Here is a 26,712-nt window from a genome sequence, read left to right as displayed (position 1 = left end):
GGCGGGGCGCCCGCGCGGGATGCGGTGAAGGGCAAGCGGCGCGGCGGCGGCGATGAGTGCCTCGGCGGCCACAGGGGTCTTCGTGCTGTCCCTCTCGGCCATCCCGGTCACCTACATCTTCAACCACCTGGCGGCCCAGCACGAGTGAGTGGGTGCGCGCGGCGGGGGTCGGCGCGTCAGGAGCCCCAGCAACTTTTCAGAGGGGGCCGAGCCGCAAACTGCAGGGCAGCGGTTCGCCGGCCTCCAGGGCTCCCCGCGGGCGGCCGGAGGAGGGGAGGCGCCCGGAGTCGTGCGGGCCGGGGTCCTCGCTTAGGCTGGCATCCCTGACATTCGGCGCAATTCTGGGGGCAAGTGCTGGGCGTCCGCTCTGTGCCCGCCCCGTGCCAGGTATCCGGGGTTACAGAGGTCAATAAGGCAATGCCCCTGCCCTTGAAGTGCCCAGGGGCAGGGGTGGGGCGGTACACACACCGACAACTTGGAGCTTGGTCTTATCTCAGGCTGTGCCTTGTTCGTTTCGCATTTCTCAGGAACGTTTCCATGTATGGACACATGCATACTTGTCATTTCGTATTAATTTTAGAAACTGTTGTGAATGACTAGCAGAAATAGCCCAGAACGAACAGGCAAAGACCTGGGTTCTAGGCCTGGCTTTGGCACTAACCGTGTGGCCCAGCCTCAGTTCTCCTGTCTGTCAAATGGCCTATATTTGCATCCTATTGTCGGGATCCAAAAAGCCGTAAGGGCGCAGTGTTGTGTAGGATGGGCAGCGAGGCAGAGAGGCAGGGCAGTTCTATGCTAAGGAAATGGGTGGGGCTGCAGGAGGCCGCATATGGATTTGGTTCAAAGCCCTGCCTCTCCTCTGTGAGGGATCCCTGGCCAAGCAAGGGGCACCAGTCAGCAGCCAGCCTGCTCCAGCAGTGGGAAAGGTGCCAGACCTCTGGGCCTGCTGATGTTTCTTGCTATCTGTGGGGAAGAGGAAGTAAACCTGTTATGTTTCCCACAGCAGTTGGTGCTAAGGAAATTGCATCAGTCTGTATGCTGCAAACCCCCTCCAGACCTTCAGGCTGTAGAGAAGTGTCTGCCCACAGGGCGGTGACTTGCTCCTCTCTTGTTCCTGGGGCCACCACTTGCTGACAGCCTTATCCAGATGGCACCCATCCATACTGAGTGCTCCCTAGGCATGGGCGGTGACAGCCCTTGGTCTGACCCAGTCTTGGGGCACAACTCCTGGAAGAAGCATCTCTGGGCAGTGAATGTCACATGTCTGTGAATATAGTGCATGGAGGACCCTGCCCTCCTAAAATGGCATTATGGGCAGTTCAGCAAATATTTATTGAGTACATATTCTATGCTTGGCACTGTACCAGGTGCTGGGGAAATAGCTATGAACAAACCACAAGAGACTGGGGAGGCATGTGTTGAGATAGACATCAGCACAGAAAATGGGGTGACGTGAGAGTGATGGGGGGACTGGTGGTCAGGGAAGGCTTCTTGGAGGAGGTGACTTGAGCTGAAGGAGGTGGCCACAGGAAGATCTGGGGACAGAGCTTTCCAGTCAGGGGAACAGGGAGCACTGCAGGGAGAGGGATGTGGCTGGGTGCTGGGATATTTGGGAGGGAGGGCAGTGCAGCTTGTTGAAGGATCACATGGCATGGAGAGGATCTGAGGATGACTGAGCTTTTGGCCTCAGCCACTGGGAGGATGGTGATGGCATTTACTGAACACATGGTGAATTATGTATTGCTGTGTATTGTTGAGCACATTGCTAAGCCCTGCAGAGTTTGGAATAATTGGTTCCAACCATTCTTCCTGTCCTCCTGCAGGTTAAAATCCCAGTAGCCTTTGATTCCTCCCTCTTCTTTCTCCACTCCTTCCCTCCAGCCCTCCCACTGTCTCCTTCCCCCTAATTCCCCGGGCTGGGCTAGCATGTTTCCTCCTTCCTGTTCCCCTGGCACTGGCCCTCTCTGGCCCAGCCCATGGCAAAGCCTTCCACGGGAGGTCCCCTTCCCGCCCCAGTGCATTTCTGCCTCAGCCCACCAGCCCAGCCCACTGTGCTGGTGCTTCAGCCACACTGGACTGTTCTGTGCCCCTAGGACACTCCTTAACTTTCCCGCCTCCTTGCCATTGCTCACACTGTTCCCTCTGACGGGGATGCCTTCCTCCCTGTAGCTGACTGTTGAAGCCACACCTGGACTTTATGGCCCAGAGGAAGATGCCACCTCTTCCTCTTCCAGGTCCCTCCAAGCAGATGTGATCTCTCCCTCCTCTGAACCCAGCTGGGTTGTGCTCTTCCCACAAGAGTTACTTTCCTGTGGTCAGAACTTACCTTCTCAGGCTGTAGCTCCCCTTAGTATTGTCCTGCCCAGCATGGGGCCTCGTGCCTAGTGGGCATCCCGTTAAGTTTGCATTAGTTGACTTAGTTGAAGCTTCCTTCCCATCAGACCTTTTACAAAAGCCTGAAAAACAGAAAAATCAAATTAAGTCGAGGAGTCAGAAAAGGGTGGGACCTCTCTGTCACACACAAATACACACACACACAAACACACACGCACACACAAACACTCTGCTCATACTCACCCATACATGACCCCTCTCAGTAGCTGTCTGTTCATGGAAGGGCATCAGTAACTCCCCGCCCCCCATCCCAAAACACACACACATTCCAAGACTAACAACATTTCCACCCTTGGGTTAGTGGCAGCCCTTACCCCTCCCCCCACACCCTGAGTCCCTGCTGGATCCATTTCTCCCTGTTCTGAGCAGGTCCTGCACTTGGCTGTCACTGGGAGACACAGGTGATCTGTTGCCCCAGTTTCTCTTCATTTTTTGCTCCTCCCCCAGAGGTGGAGAGTGTGAGAGGACACCGTGAACCAGTTCACACTGCTCTCGCATAGTCCAGAAGAGCACCAGCTGTGTGACGGTGCTGGCTGCGAGCCTAGGTGCTTGGTAGGAGCAGGGATGGGAGTTGTCTCCTGGCCACTACCTGTCTCAGGCTGTGATTAAAATGTCTGTCAGCTTACATCGCACACCTATCCTCTTCCCTCTTCACCGGATGCTTCAGCCCAGCATCATGTTCCTGACCCACATTAGCTTCCTCTTCCATCCTCTCCTCCTTTGTCTCATCCCTACAGGAGGAGCCTGGAGCATCCACTGATGTGTACTGCTAGAAACCTCCTATTTCAGTCTCTTACCTGGTCACTGACATGGTCATCCTCATTCTTATCATAGAACTATGTCATCCATTCACCATCCGTCCATCCACCCATCCACCCACCGTCCATCGTCCATTCCTCCACCCACCATCCATCATCTGTCATCCATCCAACTATCCATCCATCTACCATCCATCTGTCCATCCATCTACCATCCATCCACCCATTCATCCATCCATTTCTCCTTCCTTTCTTCCTCTCCCTTTCCTTCCCTCCCTCATTCATCCATCAATTCCTGAACACCTTAAAAGAGATCCCGAGGTAGACTTTCTGTGCATACTCATCCAGGTTTCTTGAAAAAGGTTTCAGGTTCCCATACCCCACCCCTGAAGTATTCTGATTCTGTAGGTCTAGGGTGGCATTTGGAAATCTGGGCGCTGCTGATGCCCAGAGCCCACTCCTTTACTCGTAAGTGGGTCCTGGGGCCAGGTGCTGGGGACACAGCCTTCCTGGACCTGGGGCCAGTCTCGTTGGGGTCCATCTACCTGCAAGTAGTTGGATCACTTCCTGACTGACCTCTCTGACATTAGGGGCAGATTTCTGACTGGTGCCTAGCACCCATTCCAGCTGTAGGTGTGTGGAGTGAACTTCCGCATAAGCTCGTCCCTCAGATATTAGTAGGTATTGGTGAACTGTGAAGGATACTTTCCAGAAGTCCCGGGGCATGTGGCAAAGGTTATCCAAAAGTCCTCTGTGATGGTGTGGAGGGCTCTTAGCTAAGGAGTGGTGCTTGCAGCCTCTCTCAAGGGCTCCTGAGGAGTGTAGCAGGCCATGGGAGTGGGCCAGGTGGTGCTTTGTCTAGAACTGGATGCCTTGTTGGTGTGGAGGAGTGAGAGAGAGAACATCTCTTGGGACTGGAGGTAGCCTTCTGGGTGAGAGAGCTCAGAGCCTGTTGAGATAGGTTCCCCCCATGTAGACAGGGATCTCTTTTTCATCTGCAGTGCCTGGCACATAGGGGGGTGCAATGCATTTTTCCTCAATATGTTTTTTTTTTTTTTTTTTTTTTTTTTTTTTTTGCGGTAGGCGGGCCTCTCACTGCTGTGGCCTCTCCCCTTGCGGAGCACAGGCTCCGGAGCACAGGCTCAGTGGCCATGGCTCACGGGCCCAGCCGCTCCACGGCATGTGGGATCCTCCCAGACCGGGGCACGAACCCGTGTCCCCTGCATCGGCAGGCGGACTCTCAACCACTGCGCCACCAGGGAAGCCCCCTCAATATGTTTTTTAATGAATTAAAACACAGATGATGAAATGACATGATGTTCCTAAGGTCACACAGGGAGTGGCAGAGTAGGTACTAGACTCCAGGTCCCTTGACTGCTAACTCCACCAAGCCTTGTGCCCTAGTGCTATCCTGCTGAGGAGGGGCTTTGGTCCCCAGTCTCCTTGGTGCTATGCCCTTTCCCAGGAGAAAGACCAGGGGCTGTGCCCAACCTAGCCTCACCCTGGCTTCCTGGGTATGGGGTTGCATGCTGGCTTGGCTTCCTGGGTGTTGGGGGGGCTGGTATCATTCTGGCCTTAGGCCCGGCCTAGGCTTTTCCCTCCTTGGATTGGCCTCGTCCTTTGGCCCCTTTGATTATACACACAGCCTGTGGCTCGTCCACCAAGAAGGTGTATGTAGTTGTGACTCCTGTGTGTTGCCTGGAGCTCAGTCTGAGGGTTTCCAGGTGGCCCTGAGAGAGGAGGCAGATTCAGTGGTTAGACCTGTCAGACACTGGGAACAGGGCTTGGAGGAGCAGGTGGACAGAGGCAGCGGGACAGCAGCAGAGGGCGCTCGGACACATGGTTACCCAGGTGGGCAGGATGACAGGAGAGTGAGGACCTAGTACCTCTGGTCCCTGAAAGTCACAGGGGCAGCCCAGAGGGGCCCAAGTGCTGCGGATAAACTTCATGAACTCCACAGTGTTTGAGGGATAGGCAGAGGCAGAGCTGCGAGAGAATGCATTCAATAGCCAGGAAATTCCATGCACCCGTGTGTTTATTTTGATAAGTGACCACCTCCCTGTTCTGGTCGTTGCAGTTCCTGGACAATTGTAGGGGTGGCTGCCCTCATCCTGTTCCTGGTAGCCCTGTTGGCTCGTGTCCTGGTCAAAAGGAAACCACCCCGGGACCCACTCTTCTATGGTATGTCTCCATGGGAGGGAAACACTTTGTGTCCACTTAAGAGCACAGCACTCGGGCCTCAGTCTCTTTTCCTCTGTGGTTGTGAATACTCTGAGCCCCCTGGTAAAGCGGCGGGAAGGGTGGGAGTATTTTTGTTCTCCTGTAAGCTAAAGTCTCTCCCAGGCTGTGGACCCCACCCTGTCGCAGCTGGGATCCTGGTGGAGGGAAGGTCACTGCCAGGGCCAGGCAGGACACCCCTCCGTTCCTCTCCCCTGTCCCCAGCCATGCTCTGACCTCTGACCTCGGCTCTTTTACCAGCTCCTTCCTGGCTTCCTGCCTTCAGCCTGCTGTTTGCAGCGCCCTCCACCTGGCATGGAACGTAGCCGTGTGGAGCCTCAGTTTGCACATTTGTGTAATGAGGAAAATAATAGTATCAATACTTACCATGGAGGGTTGGTACAAACATTAAATAAGATACTAGTTGTAAAGTACTTAGACCATTGCCTGGCAAGTACACTTGTATGTTAAAGGCATAGAAACACCACTGATGGAGCACCTGTGGTGTGCCTGGTGTGACTCTGACCACATTAGCAGTATCATTTTATTTAATCCTCACAACAAAAGTCCTCCCTGCACAGATGAAGAATCTGGCTCAGAGGTGCTAAGAAACGTGGTCAAGGTCACAGTTAGTGAGACAGCACTGACCCGCACAATTTCTCCCAACTTGCATGTAAAAAATGCTGAAGCTTAGAGAAATGATGTAACTTACCTAAGACCTGACAGCCAGTCAGGAGATGAGCTGGGCCTGTCTGAGTTCAAGGCCCCACTCCACCTGCCTTTGATCTGGCCTCTGCCCCGCTCTGCAGACTGGTCTCCGGCTGCCGTCTTCCCCCGACTCCCTCCACACTCCGTGGAGCCCACGCTTAGCTGCGCTCATGTCTCTCCCAACTCCTCAGGGTGGAGGACCCTTGCTCCTACCCCCTCAGCCCTCTGTCCTCATGTCTGTCACTGCAGCCACAGGGCCAGACTGGAGGGCAGAGAATGTCCTTGCGATCTCTGACCCAGCGTCTGACACTCCTGTTGGCATCGGCGATTGTTGGTAGAATAGTCGAATGAGCATGTGCTGAAGGCTTCCTCTCCTGGGAGACCCGCAATGGCTGATCACCTGATGGCTCATCGCTGTCAGCGGGATCTGGACCAGAGGCCTGCACAGAGGCCCGGGGAGGCAGGGTCTACAGGGCCGGGCACGCGTGGGCCTTCTGCTCCTTCTGGGGAAGATGTAAACGCAGACTCAGGGCAAGGCCAGCTTCCCTTCTCTGTGAGTTAACCTTCCCTGCTCTCCTCTCCATTTCTTTTTTCACAGCTGTTTTGATATTCATCATCAGATTTTTCTACCATCCATGCCCATCACATAGTTTGACACCGATTTGTTACAACTTGAACATGCAGCTTTATTGACAAACTGCCACACACTAAATTTGATCACTCACTGTTTAAAAAGTATTATTCCTAAGCTGTTCGTTGCTGGTAGTTTTCAGCCCGTTGAGGAGATGCTCACAACCTTAGTGAGATTCTCTAAGATGCTACGGCTTTCCTTCTTTAACATTCATCGGTTCCATCTCGTATCCATCTCGTATCCATTTTTTAAAAAAATCACTGGCCTTTCTTCTTAAAGCCACTGTCACTTGCACATCAGCTACTGTCTGTCTTTCGGATCTCCAGTGTGGGATAAAGCAAGTGCGTTGGACACACCGTGAGGCAGACTGCTTGGTAACCATTGAGATGAATGATCTCTTTTGAGTCCATGTTTTAAACCTGGGGGTCACCTCTGTGCTTCCTTGGCCACTGGTTAATGGTTTTGTTCCCGCTACCCAGGTGGGATGCAGATGTGGCCCTGGCAGCCACGTGTAGGAAGTGGAGGATGGGTGGGGCAGGCTGGTAGAATCCTCTGGGACAGTCAGTGGGTGACTTTGTCACTCGCTACTCCCTGGGTGGGGGGGGGTGTCCTCTCCCAGCTCCACGACACGGGCAGAGGTCCAGCTGCGTGCACAGGAGGTACGTTCTTTTAGTCCGTATTGACACCGTCCACAGTATCTTCTGGAAAACATGAAAAGAAATCATTACTGGCGAATGCCAGGCTCTTAGGCAACGTCCCCTGAGCTACAGCTTTTTGAACTCCTGCTTTCTTTGCTCTAGTGTACGCGGTTTTTGGATTTACCAGCGTGGTGAACCTCATCATAGGACTGGAACAGGACGGGATCATTGATGGCTTCATGACATACTACTTGAGAGAGGTACGGGGTCGGGAGCGAGTACGAGCCTTGAACTAAAGGGTCTGCGACCCCAACAGCATTGCTCGAGATGGAAATCCTCTCGTTTAGTGTAAGCAGGGATGACACACGGTATTTCATTTGCTGCCATAGACACAGGACATTTAGTCACATGGAAGGTGAAGCGGAAAGTTAGGATTGGATCATGGGAGGCAGTTCTCCTCGGCGTTGCGTCTTACAGCTCCTTCCTCACACCCAACCCACCACCTTTCCCCTTTACTTGTATTTAATTAAATGAGGTTACTTTAAATGAATCCAGTGTCTGTGTATCTACTGTTATTAATACACTACTCTCTAAGAAAGCCCAGGTCAGTCTTAAATGTATAAAGCCCCAAACACTGAGGCAGTTAATAAAGCCATTTGATTGTGAGGATGAACACGCACTCCTCTCCCCATCACAGCATGATAGACCTACCTGGCACCTGACAGAGCTAGTCCTTTTTCCTTATTTTATGGTGTGATGAATCCAGCCCCAGAAAGGTTAAGTAACGTACTTAAGGTCACACAGGAAATCAGGAACAGAGCTGGAAGTGTAGTCTTCATCTGTGTTTCAAACAATGGGGAGCTTTGTGTGCAAGCTAAGGGAGTTTGGATTTTGTCCCGCATGTGAGGGAAGATTTTAAGTCAGCGAACAGTGCAGTCAGCTCTGAGAAGGATGGGCTTGACGGGAAGGATTGATGTCATGAGCTGGGACACCAGTCAGGAGGCTTTTGCAGGGTCAGCAAGGGCATGAAGATGGCCCAGACGGAGGCCAAGCATGGACAGTAGCGAAGAAGGACGGACTTCAGAAATTTGGGCGGCTGGAATGAGTAGGTCTCGGGGATGAGTTGGGGGCAATGGGGAGAGTAAGGGCTGAGGTGCTATCCTGATTCCTGCTTTTGGAAGAACACTGGTGTTATTCAGCCGGAGAGGGACAAAAGGGGAAATGCAGTTCCACAGATGTTCCGTGGGCAGACTGTGGGGGTCATAAGACCTGCTTTCTCCCTCCAGGAGCTAATGTGGCAGTGAGATGGCATGGTCCTAGGTGCAGAGACGGAGGCTCTCGCCAGGTGCAGTGCGCACTGAGGAAGAACTGACTCTGGGAGCACTCGGGGGAGCCTCAGCGAGTTGGTGACGCTGCCCTCGGCTTCTTTAAAAATGGCAGTGGCAGTGGATGATAAACGTTTTCCAGATAGACTAGGGGGTGGAGGGCATGCCAAGGAGAAGAGACAGTGTGGGCAAAGGCTTAGAGAGAAGGGACTTCCCTGGCGGTCCAGTGGTTAGGACTGCGCTTCCACTGCAGGGGCCATGGGTTCCAGCCCTGGTCGGGGAGCTAAGATCCCACAAGCTGTATGGCGCGGCCAAAAAAAGAAGAAAAAAAAAAGGAGGTTTAGAGAGGAGAAACAGCATATGTCTCCCCACTGCCAGCCTGGGGTGCACGTGTGCAGGGATGATGCTGAGTTCATCTGGGGACGTGTGGAGTTTCAGGTGGGTAAGGAACATCCTGGCAGGTGTCCCAGCTGGCAGGGCTTCGCAGCTGTTGAGCTCGGGGAAGAGAACAAGGACCATCAGAGTATAGTTGGTACCTGAAGGTCTGAGAGGAAAGGAGGGGGTAGAGAGGAGAGGGCCGTGGCCAGAAGATCAGGAGCCTCTGAAGTGGACTGTGAGGGGACAGGCGAAGAGGCAGAAGGAAAGCCTGGAGAGTGCCGGGCCACTGAGTCCAGAGTGGGGAGGTTTCAGGAAGGAGGCGGCTGCCAAGAGGGCCTGGAGGTTGAGCTGGTGAGGGTGGTGAGACAGGGTATGAGATGGGGGGCTGCGGTGTTACTGTGGGAGGGTCTGCAGGGCCAGGCTCAGGGACCCAGCTGCCAGATAAGAGGAGGTGTGGCTTGGTCTTGCAGCCACCAGCAACTTTGGCAGGTTTTTGAGCAGAAGAGTGACACGTCAAGAGCCAGGGCAGTGGTGTGGTGAATCGGAAGGAGCGGAGAGAGGTAGGAAGACCATGTGGGAAAGGTCCAGTGAGGGGCACTGAGGGCTTGAACTAGGCCATGACGAGAGGGAGGGTTACCTGGGGTGACATTATAGAGGTAAAATTGATAGGACTTGCCAACAGACTGCATAAGAGAACAAGGAATAAACAATGACCCTGTGGTTTTGACCTGGGTAAGTTGAATGGTGTCGCCATGAAAATAGAGAGGCCAGGTGGGGCTTGGTTGAAGGGGGAAGCCAATGAGTTAAAGGAGGTAAGGTGAGTTTGAAGGGCCCACGGACCAGACAGTTGAAGATGCCCATCAAGCCACCAGGAGAGGTCAGCACTGGCCCCGAGAGCCAGGTGTGTAGGCATTAATGATTAAAACCATGAACTTGGATAGTATTATCCAATCAAAGCATGTCAGAGAGAAGAGATGTGGGCCAGGCACGGGTACTGAAGTATGACTCACGTTGTTTCCTCCACCTCTGTGATTTTCACTTGATTTGATTTTTGAGGCAAGATGACAGAGAGCAGTCTTTGCCCCAGGGGAGTGCAGAGCTTCAGAGAATCCCCTGCTTGGTTGGTTGACTGATGGGCTGGTTGAGCTGCACTGTTCCTTGTTGTAGAAAGGACTTAAGGCATCTTAGGAAAACATCTGAAACAAGGCAGGAGATCACAAATGTGGGAGAAAGAAGAAAGGAAAGTGAGTTGGAGCCAGAATGACACTAAAAGCCCAGGCAAGTTTGACAGTGATTTTACAATAGCCACCTGGAAACATAAGCACCTGGGAAAGGGAAATGTCATTCATCATATAATCTGTGTTTATAAAATTAAAAATTTCTAGGAAGTATAGCTCTTCTTGGTAGTATAGTTTCTGCTAGGAATTAGCTGTGTGACCTTAGGCAGGTCAGGTAACCTCTTCGAACCTCTGTTTGCTCATCTGTAAAAAGGAGTCAATCGTGTCTATCCCATAGTGTTGTTGGGAAGGTTGAACGAGGGGTTGGGTGTGAAGCTCTGAGTATAGTGCCTGCTGGTCTGTGCCTGCATGGGGACAGAGGCAGGGGAAAGGCGTGCCTTCCTCACACTCATCCCAGCAAGCCTCTGGGTCAGTATGAATTCTGAAGGTCAGCCAGTGGCTCTGGTCAGCAGAGTCCTCCCTGGCCACCCCCTCTGCCCAGAGCCAAACACCTTCAGTCACAGATTAGACTTGGCCTCAGTGAGTTGGTCATGCGGCCAGGACTGCCTGTAACGCCATCAGTTTTGCATCCCTGTGCACACCTGTGTTGACCTAGCATAGGCCAGGCATTCTCTAATTCCACTCCCTGGGGCAGACCCTAGTTCTGGCAGCTCCAGCGTAAATGTATATTTTCATGTTTCTACCAATTGTGTAATTGTATGGGATTAAGAATAGTTTCATTTTAGCAGACAAAGATGTTCTGCTGCTTTATTTTACTTTCAGTACAGGTCTGGTGTTCTGTGTTGAAGTGTCTGAGTCATATTTAAAGTGGACTTCTGTTTAATGCTTTCCTTAGGGTGAACCGTATCTGAACACGGCCTATGGGCACATGATCTGCTACTGGGATGGCTCTGCTCATTATCTGATGTATCTGGTGATGGTGGCAGCCATAGCCTGGGAGTAAGTCAGTTCGCCTGGTGGGTGTGCCTTTGTCACCTTAGCAATCGATAGGCGGGTAGGTAAGGAAAATGGATGTATAGAGGCACAGACACAGGCAGGTGCACATGGACATGAATCTAGGGTCTATGGAGACAAGTTAGACATGGCTTTATTTTTCCTTGTGTCACTGCCTTTCGAACATATGCCTTTGGATTTCTCCTCTGCCATGATGGACAGCTCGGGCAGACCCCTTAGCTTTCTGATTATGTTCTCTTATAAGAGCAGTCTCATTTTCAGAAATTAAAGCCCAACACATAGTAATTCAAAACTTCAAACTCCTTTCAGTTCAGAGCTCTCTTTCCCTCCAGTTCAGGCTTACCCCTGAAGCTTAGCGGCCTGCTTTGAGGCTGGGGTGCGCGGTCTGTCCCTTTATTCCTTCTCAGCTTGCTCTGCGGCTGGCTCCTCTGGGAGCATGTGTGTATGTACACGGGGTTAAAGGAAGAGGGGCCGAGTCTTACACAATTGCTGTTTTCTGGGAATTGGTAGCCTCTGTTATGATATGCTGGCTCTGTCTTGTGGGGCACATGTGTGGGTTCTTGGAGACCCCTACCACAGGAAGGAACCTTTGCATTACACTGATCCCTGAAACGAGCAATGGTCAGACTGAATTTGTGTGACTCTCCTGCCCATGGTGGTACACCCACAGCTTCTTTCTGCTGGGGCCTCTGCAACCCAGAAGGCATGCCCTTTCGGGTGGGGATCCTTTAAAGATGGCTCAAGCCCAGCTACCTTCCCAGGCCTCCCCTTGGCTCCAGGTTAGAGAAAGCTGTGCATTTTGCCCCACACCAGGTTGAAATTCAGCTTGACCAACTGTCCTGTGCCCCTCCCATGCCCTCAGTCATCCACTCAAGGACAGTTCCAACTAATTTCTGGACTTTTCTAGGCCCCCCACCCATCTCTTCATGAATGTTCCCAAGCTCCAGGGAACACATCAGGTATTTCTGAGAATGCTCAGGCTCTGCTTGCTGCCAGGAGTGGGCCAGTGTTTCTATGGTTAGGTTAGCATCCAGTTGGGGAGGAAGATTCTGGTCTGTCCCCCTGCTGACAATCCCAGTCACTTGTGAACAGGCCTCTCTGGATCTGATGCATGTGGCTTGGGGGGTAGGGCAGGGCAGGAAGCACACAGTATTCTCCACTTCTCTTTCGCATCAGAGAATCTCTTTTTGAATTTCTCATGGCCCCTTATGGAGGTGACTGTCAGTTACCAGTTGCAAACACTTTTTGTCAACATTGCCTATTAAGATTAGGGGTATGTGTCTAGCAGCTCCTTCAGAACATGGGGTAGGTATCACTTATTATACTTATCTCTGGGGCTTTGGCTAAAATCCTGTGACACCAGGGAAAGTCCACTTAATATCCTACTACTCATAATGATTTAAAATATGGATCCAATTTTCTTTGAACCTTCTTTTTACTTTGATGCTGTGAGTTTCATAAATAATAGTGAAATGCAGGACTCCTTTGATAGTGATGACCATGGTATGGTTTAATAGATCAGTGTAGCAAGCATAATTTCCTATTCAAAAGGACACAAAGAGGGTTCTACAGCATATCACATATGGAAATGCAGTTTGATCACCAGGGTTCATTGTATTTGATTTATTACTCTTGATTCAGTACATTTTGATTCATGTACTTTACTAGTTCGAACAAAGATAATACTGTGGAGCATTTTATACTAATAGTATTCTAAGACAAATGTGTTAAGTCAGGATTTTTTTCATTACAGGGAAAGTTATAGAACCATTGGCCTATATTGGGTCGGATCTATTATTATGAGCATTGTTGTTTTTGTGCCAGGAAACATTGTAGGTAAGAAACTTTATCTTAAAGTTCACTTTCCTTTTCTGAAACAATAGGAATTGTTTTTAAATAGGGAAGCTATTTTGGTTGTAATAGAACCAAGAAATTCCAAGTATACCAAAAAAGCTGTTTTGCAGAATTACTCCTTTTCCCTTCCATCTCACCTTTTAAGAAATGCTTTTGAGCAATTTTCAGAAGTGTACACTGAACAATTAGACTATCTAATATCAGTGTTTCCTGACTTTTAGAAGGATCTAGTGGGGTAAGTATTGTGTTTGTGGCTACATTCAGTGTGAAAATATTTCCTACAACTCTTTGTATTATATATAACTCTTGACACACTATGGGAAATGTACTTGAAAATTAAGATTCTTGAAAGCTAATGTAGAAGAGTTATTTATGCATGCAAGAAATCAGCATATTATATTGTCTATTTTTAAAGTACTGTAGATAGGGCATGCCTGTTAATAAACACCTAATAATTTTAAATTGACCTGTTTTTGGTCTCATTAAAAATACTGTCTGGCCCATATCAAAACTTTAGATGACTTGAGACGGGGAGGTGTTCTACATGTTGTGTTTGGATATAATTTTGACTTTCTCTTTTTTTCTCTCTTTTAAATAGGGAAGTATGGAACACGCATTTGCCCTGCTTTTTTCTTAAGCATACCATATACTTGTCTTCCTGTCTGGGCTGGTTTCAGAATCTATAATCAGCCATCAGAAAGTTATAATTATCCCTCAAAGGTGATTTTATTAAGTTAAATGTAACCTGTTCTCAGACTCACAGGGCTCACTCATATCCACTGGCTACTGGACTGAACCATGCCTCCTGGGATGGAGCCTTTGGAGCATTCAATCAGTGTGACTGTGCTGATTCTACAGCATTGGTTCACACCTTAGTTATGGTGGCCAGAATGGTCTGTTTCTGCGTGAACAGATCTGCTTTGATTGGCCAGGCCATGCTTTTTGGAACTTCCTGTGCCAGAGGTTACACTGGCTCTTCCCATCAGATTCCACATTAGTGTGCGGAGTGTGAGGTTTGTCTGGGGCTGTTAACAGCCTGGAGTCTGAGCACCTGGGCACCTCTTTCAGAGATATCTATGCACTACTGCCCCAAAGGGAGGCTGGAGAGATACTGCTGTTCCAGGTAGCACACATAGCCATAGGGTCTGATTACCAAGAGATCCAGGCACATGGAGACTGGCTACAGGACGTCTTCTGAGACACCTCCCTTCCATTCACAGCCGAGGTGGTCAAGGTGAAACAATACTGGCCGGGCAGGTACTCTGTTAAGGTCTTCATTTCTAAGCTAGTGACATTTTTCTAAGTTTCTCTTCCTTTCATAGGTATTAGATCCTTAAGCAAGATCCTTTAAGCAAAATTGATATATGAAAATATGAGTTACTAGAGATAATCAGAACACGATTCTTCATTTTACAAAAAGACTTACAATAGAATTCATTAAAATAATTTTAATTTACAGACACTTCATTTGTAAACATTTAGACACATGCTATGTAAACTCAGCTTGGCACATTGACAACTGGTACTCCCTTACACCCTTTTGAGGAATGAGGTGGTTGTTAAAAAATAAGCGAACAGTAACCATAGCCTTGGTCCTCGCTCGGCTCCATGTCAGTGTATCAACACCGTTCCGTTCATGTTGTAAGACACATAGACTGTTCATTTAAAAAAACTGTTAAAACACAGTGATGGCCAAGGAGAAATAGGCATTGTCATACAGTGCTGGTAGGAACATAAATTCAGAATCGCTCTGCAAAGCCACCTGGCAGTGTTATCAACCTTAACAAATTTAACTTTTTAATCTAGTAATTCTACTTCTAGGGAACTATCCTAAGAAAATCATCAGAGATGCTGTCAAAGATTTATGTACAAAGTTGCTCATCATCACATTAAGTGTAACAGTGAAAATGCCTAAATGTCCAATAATCAGAGATATGGCACTTCCATGTGATGTTGTTTTAGAAGAATTTTTAATAATGTGGTAAAGTACTGATAGGTAGATAATGAGAGGCAAGAGAACAAATGCAAAATTGTTTATACATTAAGTTCTAATTCTGTGAAAAAATAAATGTAGATTATATATCATACATACATATGTAGTACAATGTGTGTGTATGTATATATATATATATATAACTATATATATGTGACTGGAAAATATAACAACTGTTAATAGAAGTATGATGGGTTAATGGTTTATTTTTAAAAAATGAGTATATTTTACATTTATAATCATAAAAATGCTTTTTCAAAAAAAATATGGCCTCATAGAGCCAGAAGGGCCCTTTGAGATCACCTGGCCCAGTCTCATTTCACAGATGAGGAACTGAGACTTGAGGGGAGAAATTATTTTCCTGTTACATGGCTAGTGGTTTTGAATCTTCAACATTCTCTTATCACCCATCATCACTGTATCTCTGTTTCAGTAGATCTCAGATTATTCTTTGGCACCTTGGGCCTGCTCATTAGTTACCAACTCTACTTTAGGTCATTCAAGAAATCCAAGCGAAAGACCTGCTGAGAAGACCATTTGATTTAATGTTGGTTGTGTGTCTCCTTCTGGCAACTGGATTTTGCCTGTTTAGAGGCTTGGTAAGCATAAGAGATCATAATAACATAAAGTATATTTTTAATCAGATTTCCTAGCGCACTAACAAAACATACCTCCCATTAGAGCCTGGAGGCCTGGACCTGCTTCCTGACTCTCCTACCCTCACCCCAGACCTCTCCTCCCAAAGGGGTAGTCCCTTCTGGGCTGCTCCATACCACCTCCTTCAGGTCCTTAGATCAAGCTCTGTACCTGAAAAATTAGTCATTAGTCTCATTCTTTTGGTTCCTTTGATGTTTCTGATTTAAGTATCTTTGGTAAGGGTGGTAACTTAAGACTAGTCAAACTGTGGCACAGAGCATCCATGTGTTCTCAGGAGTAGGGAGATGGAATTGAGGAAGGGGTACCAGAGTAAAGTGTTAGACTCCTGGCCATTTACTAGCTGTGTGGCCTTGGATAAATCACTTAAACCTCTTTGATCCTCAGTTTCTTCCTCTGTAAAATAACCTACCTTATAGTACTGTTTGAAGATTAAATGATAAGGCACATCGAACACTTGCAGAGGGCCTTATACCTAATAAGCGCTCACTAAGTGATTGCTCTTACTATTTTTATTGATCAAGGATCCTTCACAATATCCAGTTTCATGGTTTATTCTCAGTAGCAATAAATTTGAGCAGCCAGAGTTATACGGGTAATTATATTCAGCTTTAATGACAATTACTGTTCTAAGGCTGCTGGCATTGCACAGCAGTTGGGTGGGCAGAGTGGGAAGTGTAAACTGATGCAGCTGATTCATTGTTTTGGGGCGGCTAGCTGGGTCAGGGTGAGTAGTCTTAAGAGCTGTCTCCCTCTGTGGATCATCAGAAACTGGAGCAGAGTTGGCTAATAGGAGTGGCATGGGGAAGGGAAGTAAAGGAGAAAGCAGGGCCATAGGCTTTGCTCAGACCACAGAGCACTGAAACCATTCTTTGTTTAGTTTGCTGTAATTCCTAAAGTCAAAAGAACAAAAACAGCAACAATAAAAATGAGCCCCAACTGTTTTCTTGCATAGCCATCTCCACTCCCCTGTGCACATGAGAAAAACGTGTGCATGGGTGAGTGTGTACCCTTGGTAGGTGGTGCTTTTAGGTTGGGGCCCATTTTTACCAACTCTGCCACTGACGTGTTCATGTTATTTAGGTGGGACAACATTTATGGCTAAGGACACAAGGAACGGTACCTGAGGGAGGTGACTCAGAGGGGACCCAGTAATGTGCCAGAGAGACACTTTGTCTGTTCTGTGGCCTAAAGTCTACTCTGCCGTGACTAAATCTGCTCTGCCCTCTTTAAAAGTGGATATAGGAGGTGGCTTCAGAGAGGACCTCACTTTCAAATCATTATCCTTTACTGCCCCCAAAGGCCATTTACTCTGTGAGGCACTGGAGATAGGAGGATGCTATTTTTGAATCTTGCAAAGCACAGTTAAGATGAATTTGGTATAGAAATGTACTTTTCTTCCTGCAGGGAATAGTTGGTGAGTTATTCCCAGGAAAAGTGAAACTGATAATCTAAAGCAAGCTGTGCTTTGGTTAGCCAAACCTAGACATTTAAACTGAATACTCGAAAGATCCCCAAGAACAGAGCATTAGTTTCCATTTCCTTCTCCACTATTAACCTCTACTTAATCTCTTCAGAGTAAATCTGTAGAATATTTATTTTCTTTTTTACTGATGAGCTTCTAAAATAGCTTTTGTTAAATAGAAAGCAGCTTGTGACTAAACCTGGCACGTTTAGCCTTATCAGCAAACATAAGAACCAGATGTGACTGTATCTTTATAATGCATTCATTTTTGTTCGTAGATTGCTTTGGATTGCCCAGCTGAGCTCTGCCGGTTATATACGCAATTTCAAGAGCCCTACCTAAAGGATCCTGCTGCTTATGCTAAAATCCAGGTCAAGTAGTTATGAAGCCTAAGATTTTTCTAAAATTAATTTTCTTTTTTTTTTTTAAGAATGGGAAAATGTGATACCATGTAGGAAATAGGAGTTAACGTTTTCTAAGGCGAAAATGTTAATTGATGAAAATGTTGTGCTTTTCGTAAGGCCAGATTAACTGTTAATTTACTGATGACGTTATTTCTCTGTTCAATGTAGATGCTGGCATATCTGTTCTATTCTGTCCCTTACTTTGTGATGGCGCTTTATGGCTTAGTGGTTCCTGGATGCTCCTGGATGCCTGACATAACACTGATACATGCTGGAGGTCTAGCTCAGGTACTAAGAATATGCTGTTAAAGTTTATTGGGGATTTGGCTGTCATTGTTGAGTGTCTAAAAAATATCTCTGCTCTGTGTTTTAGGGTAGGAAACAGTTATTAGATATGTTGTGCCCTTTGCTTTACAGTTCTTTGGAAGACATTTCTGCATTATTTAAATCTCATAATCTGGTAGGTGCACCATTCCGTTATACAGATGAGGAAACTGAGGCCCAGCAAGGTTAAATGATTTGTTCAAGGTCACATACCCAGCAAGCAGCACTGCTGTTTCCCAGTCTCTGAACACCACAGCTACTAAAAGAGAATTGAGAGCTGTTATCATTAAGATGTCTATCTGAATTTAAGATTTCAGAAGTTCACTATTTATGCTACACAGGACCAGGGAAACTGGTTTTTAAAAAGTTCTGCCCCTGGGAAGCTGGGCCTGTCATTCCATTCCTCCCCTCTGCTACTTAGCCAAGCCTCTGGCCTACAGTAGATGTTCACTACAGTAAGTAGTGAATGCTTACTTCATTGAACTGGGAATGAAATTATCTATGGAATTATCATTCAAAGCATATTTTTATAAGATAAACACCTATCAAAACAAATTGATCTTATGAACAAGGAAGAAAATTATTTTGTTCTTTTCTTACTGTAAATTAGAAAACCCAAGTGAACTCATCTTTTAAAATCATTATCTTTGTCTCGCTCTTTTCAAGCAGGCATAAAAATGAGGTTCATCCAGGAACTCTAGGCATATACAGTTAATTATACTCATGGTATAATAATTATGATGGCAGAAAGACACACTAGAATTTACAGGGTTTAAAACCAGTAACAGCATTCATTTATGGGTTAATACACTGGGCTCAATCTTTGCAGTCTGAGGTACTTCTTCTTAACTATAGAATTAGAATATAAATATCAAAAAAGTTGATGCAGTATTCAGAAGTAATGGTTCCTGTCCTTTCCTTGAAGGACATAAGGAAAGAGAACTAGTATTTACCCTCTTTGCAGACCTCTGAATACCTTATTTCTCAGGCCTTGGTGTGGGTCTTTATTTCCGTATCTTTCAATGCCAACTATAAGGTGATGACTTTTAATTTCCCATCTTTAGCTCAAACTGTTCCCAGACTCTTATATTTAATTCTGAACTCCTTCTTTTCACTTGGGTGTCTTACTGACATCTCAGATTTAATGTCTAAAATAGGACTCCTGATCCTCCCCACAACTTCTCCTTCATCTCCCCATCTCTGAAAATAGCCCTTCCTGGCATCCAGCAGCTCAAGTCAAAAATGTGGAGTAGTTCTTTACACTTCCCATTCCCTTACCGTCTACGTGTGGCCCATCACTAGGTCTGGTTAGTTCTCTCGCCAGAGTAATTTGCAAATCCGCCACTTTTTTACAGCTCCACTGCCACTACGATAGTCTGAGCTCTCATTACCTTACTTCATGCAAGGCAAGCCATACTAAGTGTTTTACTTACCTATTTGTGTAAAGACAGGCTGTGTGCTCTGCTGGAGTGGCAAATACCCAGTGGTTAAAAATAAAGTTTTATTTATTGCTTGTGCAAAGATCATGTGGGATACTTTCAAAAGTCAGGCCTGGCACCGACCCAACTGCAGAGGAGGCTGATACATGTGGTCTTCCTGTCTGCTTCAGAAGAAACTGTGTGATGAACACACAGCATCATCTCTGCAAGTTTTTCAAAAGCCTCACTTAAAGATAAGCAGGCCGAGACCCAGGGTAGTTACTTGCCTAAGGTCACAAAGTTACTAGAAGAGGGATATAAAATCCCATCTGACTCCAAAGCCCATATTCTTCTCTGTTGTGTTATCCCTCTCCTCATGCAAACAATTAACTATGCTCCAGAATCCTACAGCAGAGTTAGACTTTGTACGTGGCGTGTAGGAAGGAGTTAGAGGACCTTCTGGGAGTGGGAGGCAATGACACCTGAGCTGTGGGCTTTACTGGCTGAATAGACTTGAAGAGACTGCGGAAGCATTTAGATGTTGGAGTGTGCCCCGGTTAGAGGGTACAGAGGGCCTCCCACTCGCCCCCCTCTTACCAGCCCCTTGATTAGATTGTTCAGGATTCAACATCTACTCATTACCTGTGTGCTTAGCCTGCACAATCCAGCTTCCTCTGCATGCCATGTACCTTGGTCTGCCCTGCACCAGGCCCTGATGCAGGAACACTGAGTGTCATCAGCTAGGAGGCTGGCAAGAGTGAGGACAAGTGTTGGACCTGGTCAAGTCTCAGGAGACAACTTGAGAACTAGGCAGGAAGACCTAGGCCAGGGCCTAGCCATGTGCACAGGGTCAGCAGAGTCAGGAGGCTTAGGATGGTCAGAGCTTGGGGGCGAATGGGTACTTAAATCTGTAACAGTAAGATGAACGCTACACTGTACCTGCTAGTGAGGCTAAGCTTGCAGACAGGCACCTGTGACTCCAGCCAGGAGGTTCTGGGAAAGGCAGTGTGGATAGCAGAGCGGCTGGCAGCAGCAGTGGCAGTTTCAGCCATACGCCAGGCCTTGAAGAAATCTCTGGTCTCATCCATCACTGCCCAATTTGCAAAGGTAGCCTGAGGCTGTCGACTAGATTCTGTCAATGTCAGAAGGATGTTTCTCCCAACCCAACAGAAGAATGGTGTAATCTGAGAATTATGTGTCTGACATTCCCATAACTCTTAGCTGGGCTTTAATATCTACCTATTCAGAGTGTTCAGCCTAAGGAAAAGTTATAAATCATACTGCAGCAAAACAGTGCATATGATGAGAATGCTGAATTCCAGTTGTGTGATTTGTTTTCTACTTAGCGAATACTTGCTCACGAAATGAATTCTCATCTTGAGAGGATATCGGATACATTCATCATAGAAGCTCTCCATTACCTTGATTAGCACCCCGAGCTTGCTAAAACTGTCATTCCTAATTTAGAAGCTTTATGTATTCATGATCCCACTAACTTTATCAAAATCTGCTTTTATTGTAAGATCTAGTGAACTCCCAAGAACCTGTGACTTAATAATAAGAAAAAAATCCTTGAAAAACTTCTAGATCAGTACAAGTCAATGGAAAACATGGTTAGTAGTTATTAGGCCCCTCATTTCAGACCACTTAGGAATCTGCCAAACCTGCTGCCTTCAGAAATCAAAAGGTAAACTAAAATGCAATAAAACCAGGACACATTTTACACTGAAGAGTTCCACTGGGGACTTTAACCCAAGTATCTTTTCATATAAAATTAAAGTTTCAAGTCTAATTTGAAAAGTATTACAGGCTGTTTAGAGCTACTTATTAGCATTTTTTGAATCAACTGAAGAATTTTTCTCTGCTAAAATATCACTGAAAATTAAAAGAAAAGATATAGTTAATATGGTGAAGACCATGAGCTCTGGAGGCAGACTGGTTCGAATCTCATTCACTGATCACTTCAGTGACCTTGGTCACTCACCTCTTTGATCCTGTTTCCTCTTCTATAAAGTAAGAATAATAATAGTACCTTTCTCATAGAGCTGCTGTTAAGGATTTTATGAGGTAATATGTGTAAAGGGCGTAGAGCAGTGCCTGGCACATTATGAGCTGTGGGCCTCTGTTGCTTTTGTTAATATTGTTGTTAGAAGCTTCCCAGTAAGAGTTCGGAGGAGAAATGCCTTATGTTGCTCAGAAGATACATTAATCTGTAGCTGTGTGTATTGCGTATAATTACCTAAAAATCAGAGAAACTGGAAGAAAGCTCTGGGACAGATTCACAATGGGTTTGGCAGGGAGCCTGCCATGCCATCCAATTAACAGCTCACAGCCATGGAAGCAGGAGCAGTTCCACTTCAGTCAGGCAATGCCAGTGCCCCTTCCCACCTGCTGCCTCAGACTCTCCCACCCCCTGGCTATGCAGGTGCCATGTACTTTCTCACAAAAGGGTCTGGAGGCTCATCTGTGGATAATTTGGTTGTCAAGAGTTGACTCTACTGGGGGACAAGTTTTATTAAGTTTTTTCCTTTATGGAAGCCTTTAAGAAAACCTGAAAGTAAAGGTTTAGGAAGAACATGGATAATTGGGATACTAAAGCAAATCTCATTTTAATCATTTGCTTCTGATTGTGATTCATCACTAAACATCTCTTTTAGTATTAAAACTAGAGCTTGGGTTTAATGTCTTTTTACGTGCTTGTTATCCTTTGGTGGAGACAGACAGTCTTGAAATTGTCAAAAGATCAGCAAGGGAATCTAAAAACAAAGGGCCCAGGTTTTCAAGCAAGTAGAGTGCCAGATCATGAACAAGTATTTCACTTGGGTTTTGTATCTGTCTGTGGAAGAGCTCCATGTGCTTGGCACTGTCCTAAGCACTTGACAAAGATCAACTCATTGAACCTGTATAACAATCCTATGAGGTGGACTCCTGCTTTTCAGGTGAGGTGCCAGAGGTAGTTACATACCTAACACAAGGTCATATTGCTGGTTTTCGGTGAAGCTGGGATTTGACGCTGTCAATCTGGTTCCAGATTCAGTGTTCTTAACCACAAGACTATGGCGCTCAGAAAACCCTAAGAAACGGTAACACGGTTCTAGATTAGCTATTTATACCGTATCAGCCAAATAGCCTGGCTACTGTCCCAATGTTCACATTAGTTTTTGCCTATAATATTTATGTGGACACACAAAACTCTTTCAATTCTCCTTTTTGGAACCAAGCTTGTGATTTTTAGTCAAATTCTTTCCAAGTTGTCTCTACAAGAAAACACAGCTATTAAAATTTAACCTTTTTCTTTGCCTTTATTGCCTCATTTTCCATCCCAACCATCCATTCTTAAAAAAAAAAAGACAAAGTAAATCTGTTAACTAAATTTAAGGTGAAAAATGATTTAGAATGAAGTAGAAGAAAAATTATTAGGGGCTCAACCTCATATCACTGAATTTTGGAGAAATTTCTGGGACCCATAACTTGAACATGTAATCTTGGCCATGTGTCAGTTCAGCAGCACTGAGGTCACCAAGCCACCAAATCCTACTAGCACAGTGCTCAGGCTGAGCTCTTTGGCCCTGTCATAAGGAGGTCTCATATGCTGGTGGGAAAATCACCCAGGAGACACGGTGCAGCCCCTTAGCAGCTATGTGCTTGGGAAGGGAACCCTTCTCAAGTGAGACTGAGGGTTTCCTGAAACTTCAGCACCCTGGAAACTGGACGCCGTATGTCTTGGGAGGAAGCTATGGTCAGGTTGCTCACTCAGCTAGAGGGGAGGCCACTATAAATACACCCATTAGAACCATGAGCAGTACCGGAACTGCAGAAAATTGGCCTCAGGCTCTTTCTCTCAATTACATATCTCTTTTGATTAGAAATGCAATCATCTTTGCCCCCTTGTTAAACAATTCTGAAGCAAAAGGCCTACTAAGATAGGTATAAAAATACAGAAATGCTTTGTAGAAGCTTTTTTGTATTTTGACAGTCACAAGACCATTACTGTTGAACGTTTATTGAGCTCTAACAATGTGATAGGTGCCACACAAAACATCAGACACAGTACCTGCCCGGTGGGCTTACAATCTAATCTAAGGACACGATCATTTTTTAATGTTGCCATGAGTTTGCTGTTTGTGAAAATGAGGTATTAACTGCACCGGTTAGTGCAGCAAAAAAGCCTATGAAATCAGACTTTTTAGCAGGTTCCCTATGCAAGTAGGCATGATTGCTCATATTATTCTCTCAAACTATGGTTCGCATTTCCCCAAATTTGGTGATTTTTGAGATGTGTGTAAGTGTCTATAAAGATAGACACCAAATGCACATTTCTTAAAACCATGGTTCAAATCTGGCTTCTAGTCCAGAAGAAAAAATTTAGTTACATATTCAGAAAAATACTGTTATTCAAAATAGGCCCTAGAAGAAAATAGTGATGGGGGCCAAGTTCCTGTTCAGTGTTCCTAGAATGTCCACAAGAGCAGCTCCTCAGGGCAGCCTCTCAAATGCCCTTTACTCTCAAGGTCTTTTGTCTTCATAGCCCAGAGATGAAATGTTTAACGTTTGCTGGGTTCTGTTTGGGCATGTGCCCCGGGGGAGGTGTGTTTGAGGGCAGAGCCCTCTCAGTGCCTCACAGATCACAATGCAGACAATTCCTGCGTTGGCATTGGCGTTGGTCCCTGGGTCCTTGGCAACACACCACACTAATTTAATTTCTATCTCCAGAAAGCAGCAAAACTACCAGAGGCCCCCAGAATGTATCAGTAACTTGCAAAAACGTAACCTGTTAAAATCTGTCACTGATACAATCTGTATACATACTGCTTATGAAAACTTGTCCTTTGCTCATCATAGTAAAGTCAAGTGCTAAGTAACACTTTTATCTGTGTTAACCACTTAGCAGAATAAACTGATTTATTAACCACTTAGCAGAATAAACTGATTTCATATGGAAGGAAATGTAAGATAACTCATATGTATTTAAAGCAAATTATTTAGTTTTCATTCTTGTTACTTCTGTGCCTTCTTTAGATTATAGTATCTTCTGTCTCTTCACTTTGATCCTGATGAACTAAGTCACCACTTATTACATTTAGATTCCCAATCCTTTATTTGCATATATCTTGAATTTCAGTAAGATATGAAATGCAGACTCCAGGACTGCATTCTGTAATGATACAAGGATCCTGAGGAAATACATTCACAGAAGCCTTTTCTAATAGTTTCCCCTGTGCTTATGAAAAGTATCAAAAAAGACCAACTGGCACATTCTGAATGTATGTTCTCAACAAGTAATCTAAGTACAAATGGGAAGCTCTTGCCTTTCTGTTTTGTAAACTCAGGTTATGCTGACAAGCCATACTTCCAAATAATTTGATTTGAAAAGGTTGCCTGCATGTATATTTGCCATTTTATAAAGAGCAACCAAATCCCTACCCCCACCTTATCTTACAAAACAACCCTTAGTATTTTTTAAGTTGCATAAAAAACAAATATGTGAATAAATAAACAAACAAATGCATAATGAAGGGCTTTGAGCTCTTGCTCCAAGGAGTAGGTGAAAGAACTGATAAATGAAGCTGAGGCCCTCCCTCAGTGCTTCTCTTTAAATAGTTAGGCTAAAAATATTTTAAGCTGTCTAAACTCTGTACTTGCTTCATTTTTATTGGAACACATTTTGTGAGCCACAACTGAGTTCCTATATAGGATATCTCCAGAATGTAAATCAGGAAAAAGCAGATTTTATTCAGATTTTTTGTCAAATTGAGCCACTACTCTCTGGTATGGGGGCACTAGATGCGTTAAAAAACAGCTAGCCTGATAAAGACGTGCTAAAGAAGGTTTACTTTATTTGAACAGTTAAGTCAAGAATGGCCCTAAATTCAATGAAATATTGAAGACTTTGGATTGTCTGAAAGTCCTGGTTTTGAGGGCACAGGAGCATGGTCTGAATGAACCATTCAGAACTCATCGTGCATCCAACTAAACACAAAATTCATGCTTACCTCCCCCCCCTTTTTTTAATGCAACAGGCTCAGTTTTCTCACATCGGTGCTTCTCTTCATGCTAGAACTGCTTATGTCTACAGAGTCCCTGAAGAAGCGAAAATCCTTTTTTTAGCATTAAACATAGCATATGGAGTTCTTCCTCAGCTCTTGGCCTATCGCTGTATCTACAAACCAGAGTTCTTCATAAAAACAAAGGCAGATGAAAAAGTTGAATAAAAGCATTATTTTACGTTCTTTCTCTCTAGATTACTGACTTGTTATTTTGGTACCAATATTTGGTCCCATTCCACTCTCTTCCCATACAGGAACATTTAAGAACACATAAATTCTTGCTCCATACTGTATATGTGAGCTATCAGAGGAATTATGTGGATAAATTTTTTTTTGAAGGAAAATTGAAGTTATTCAGAAAGCTTGTTTAAAGAAATATATTTCAAGTTATTTGTGAATAAACTTGACCACCTATCTCAATATTGTTTGCACACTTTAAATATAAGTGAAAAATTACAATTTAGCTCCTATAATAGTGAGCATGAAAAGGAAACTGTTCAAAAGTGAAAATGGTCTATGCATATTAAAAATTTCAAAGTAGCAAATACAGATGGAGAAATATTTTTGCATATAAGATCTATATGTTTCATTATCAACCTCAATATAAAAGACAAATTATCAGAATATTTAAAAATGTTGTTTGAAAAATGTTTTCCCAAGGAAAGTATATTATTTACTGCTGTTTCAAAAATTGCTTTTACTGAAATTTTTTTGTGAGTCTAAATAGCTAAGGAGGGATCTATAACTTTATCATTACCCTTATTTTATTGGTGACTGGAAATGTTTCTATTGTATTTCTGTGTATATTTTTAATAAATTATTTTTTGTCTTTTATGAAGACAAATATTATTAAATTTGAAACATTTTGTATATTTTTTTTCAGAAAAAGTTCTGTAGTCTTTACGCTTTTTGTTTTAAAAATCTGTCAGTTATATGTTCCAGTTCAAAATGTCATCTACATTCTCATGTTTTAGTGTGAGCAATGAAGAGGACTTCTCATGAATTAATTAAATTTCATTACTTTTAAATGAAAATATTCAAAATTAAAAAGAAAGGAAAAAGAACTGGACTGGCGTTCCTACTATCTTTTAATGAACTTTTCATATTTGGAAATGTGAGTGAGTATAATAGAGGAAAATCAATATTTGCTAAGTAAGAGAAACAAACCAAAAATCCAGCCGCCTCCTCAGAGCCCGGGAGTGGTAAGTGGACTGGCGCTTTCATGCCCTCAGCTGCCATCATCACCACCACCACCACTACCATCATCATCATCAATGGCCCTAAGCTTTTAGGGCCACCCATGTTTTTCCTT

General features: G+C 45.3%; 1 protein-coding gene across 2 annotated transcripts; it reads left to right on the top strand.

Annotated features, from left to right (window-relative positions):
* Window positions 1–52: 52 nt before the first annotated feature.
* TM6SF1 (transmembrane 6 superfamily member 1) lies at window positions 53–25,565 on the top strand (the record flags this gene model as incomplete). 2 transcript variants are annotated; one of them, XM_079700565.1, is made up of 10 exons in its annotated part: window positions 53–144; window positions 5,230–5,333; window positions 7,509–7,606; window positions 11,123–11,226; window positions 12,995–13,077; window positions 13,694–13,815; window positions 15,583–15,687; window positions 17,486–17,578; window positions 17,780–17,899; window positions 25,374–25,565. In XM_079700565.1, 10 exons carry the CDS (start codon window positions 53–55, stop codon window positions 25,563–25,565), a joined length of 1,113 nt encoding a protein of 370 aa, XP_079556691.1. The 2 variants fall into 2 exon arrangements, with proteins under 2 accessions (XP_079556691.1, XP_079556692.1); XM_079700566.1 differs by lacking the exon at window positions 17,486–17,578.
* Window positions 25,566–26,712: the final 1,147 nt, after the last annotated feature.

The sequence above is a fragment of the Hyperoodon ampullatus genome (assembly GCF_949752795.1).
Source record: "Hyperoodon ampullatus genome assembly, chromosome: 3".
NCBI lineage: Eukaryota > Metazoa > Chordata > Mammalia > Artiodactyla > Ziphiidae > Hyperoodon > Hyperoodon ampullatus.
The sequence above is the reverse complement of the archived record's forward strand: the minus strand, read 5'-3'. Positions and strand labels throughout refer to the sequence as shown.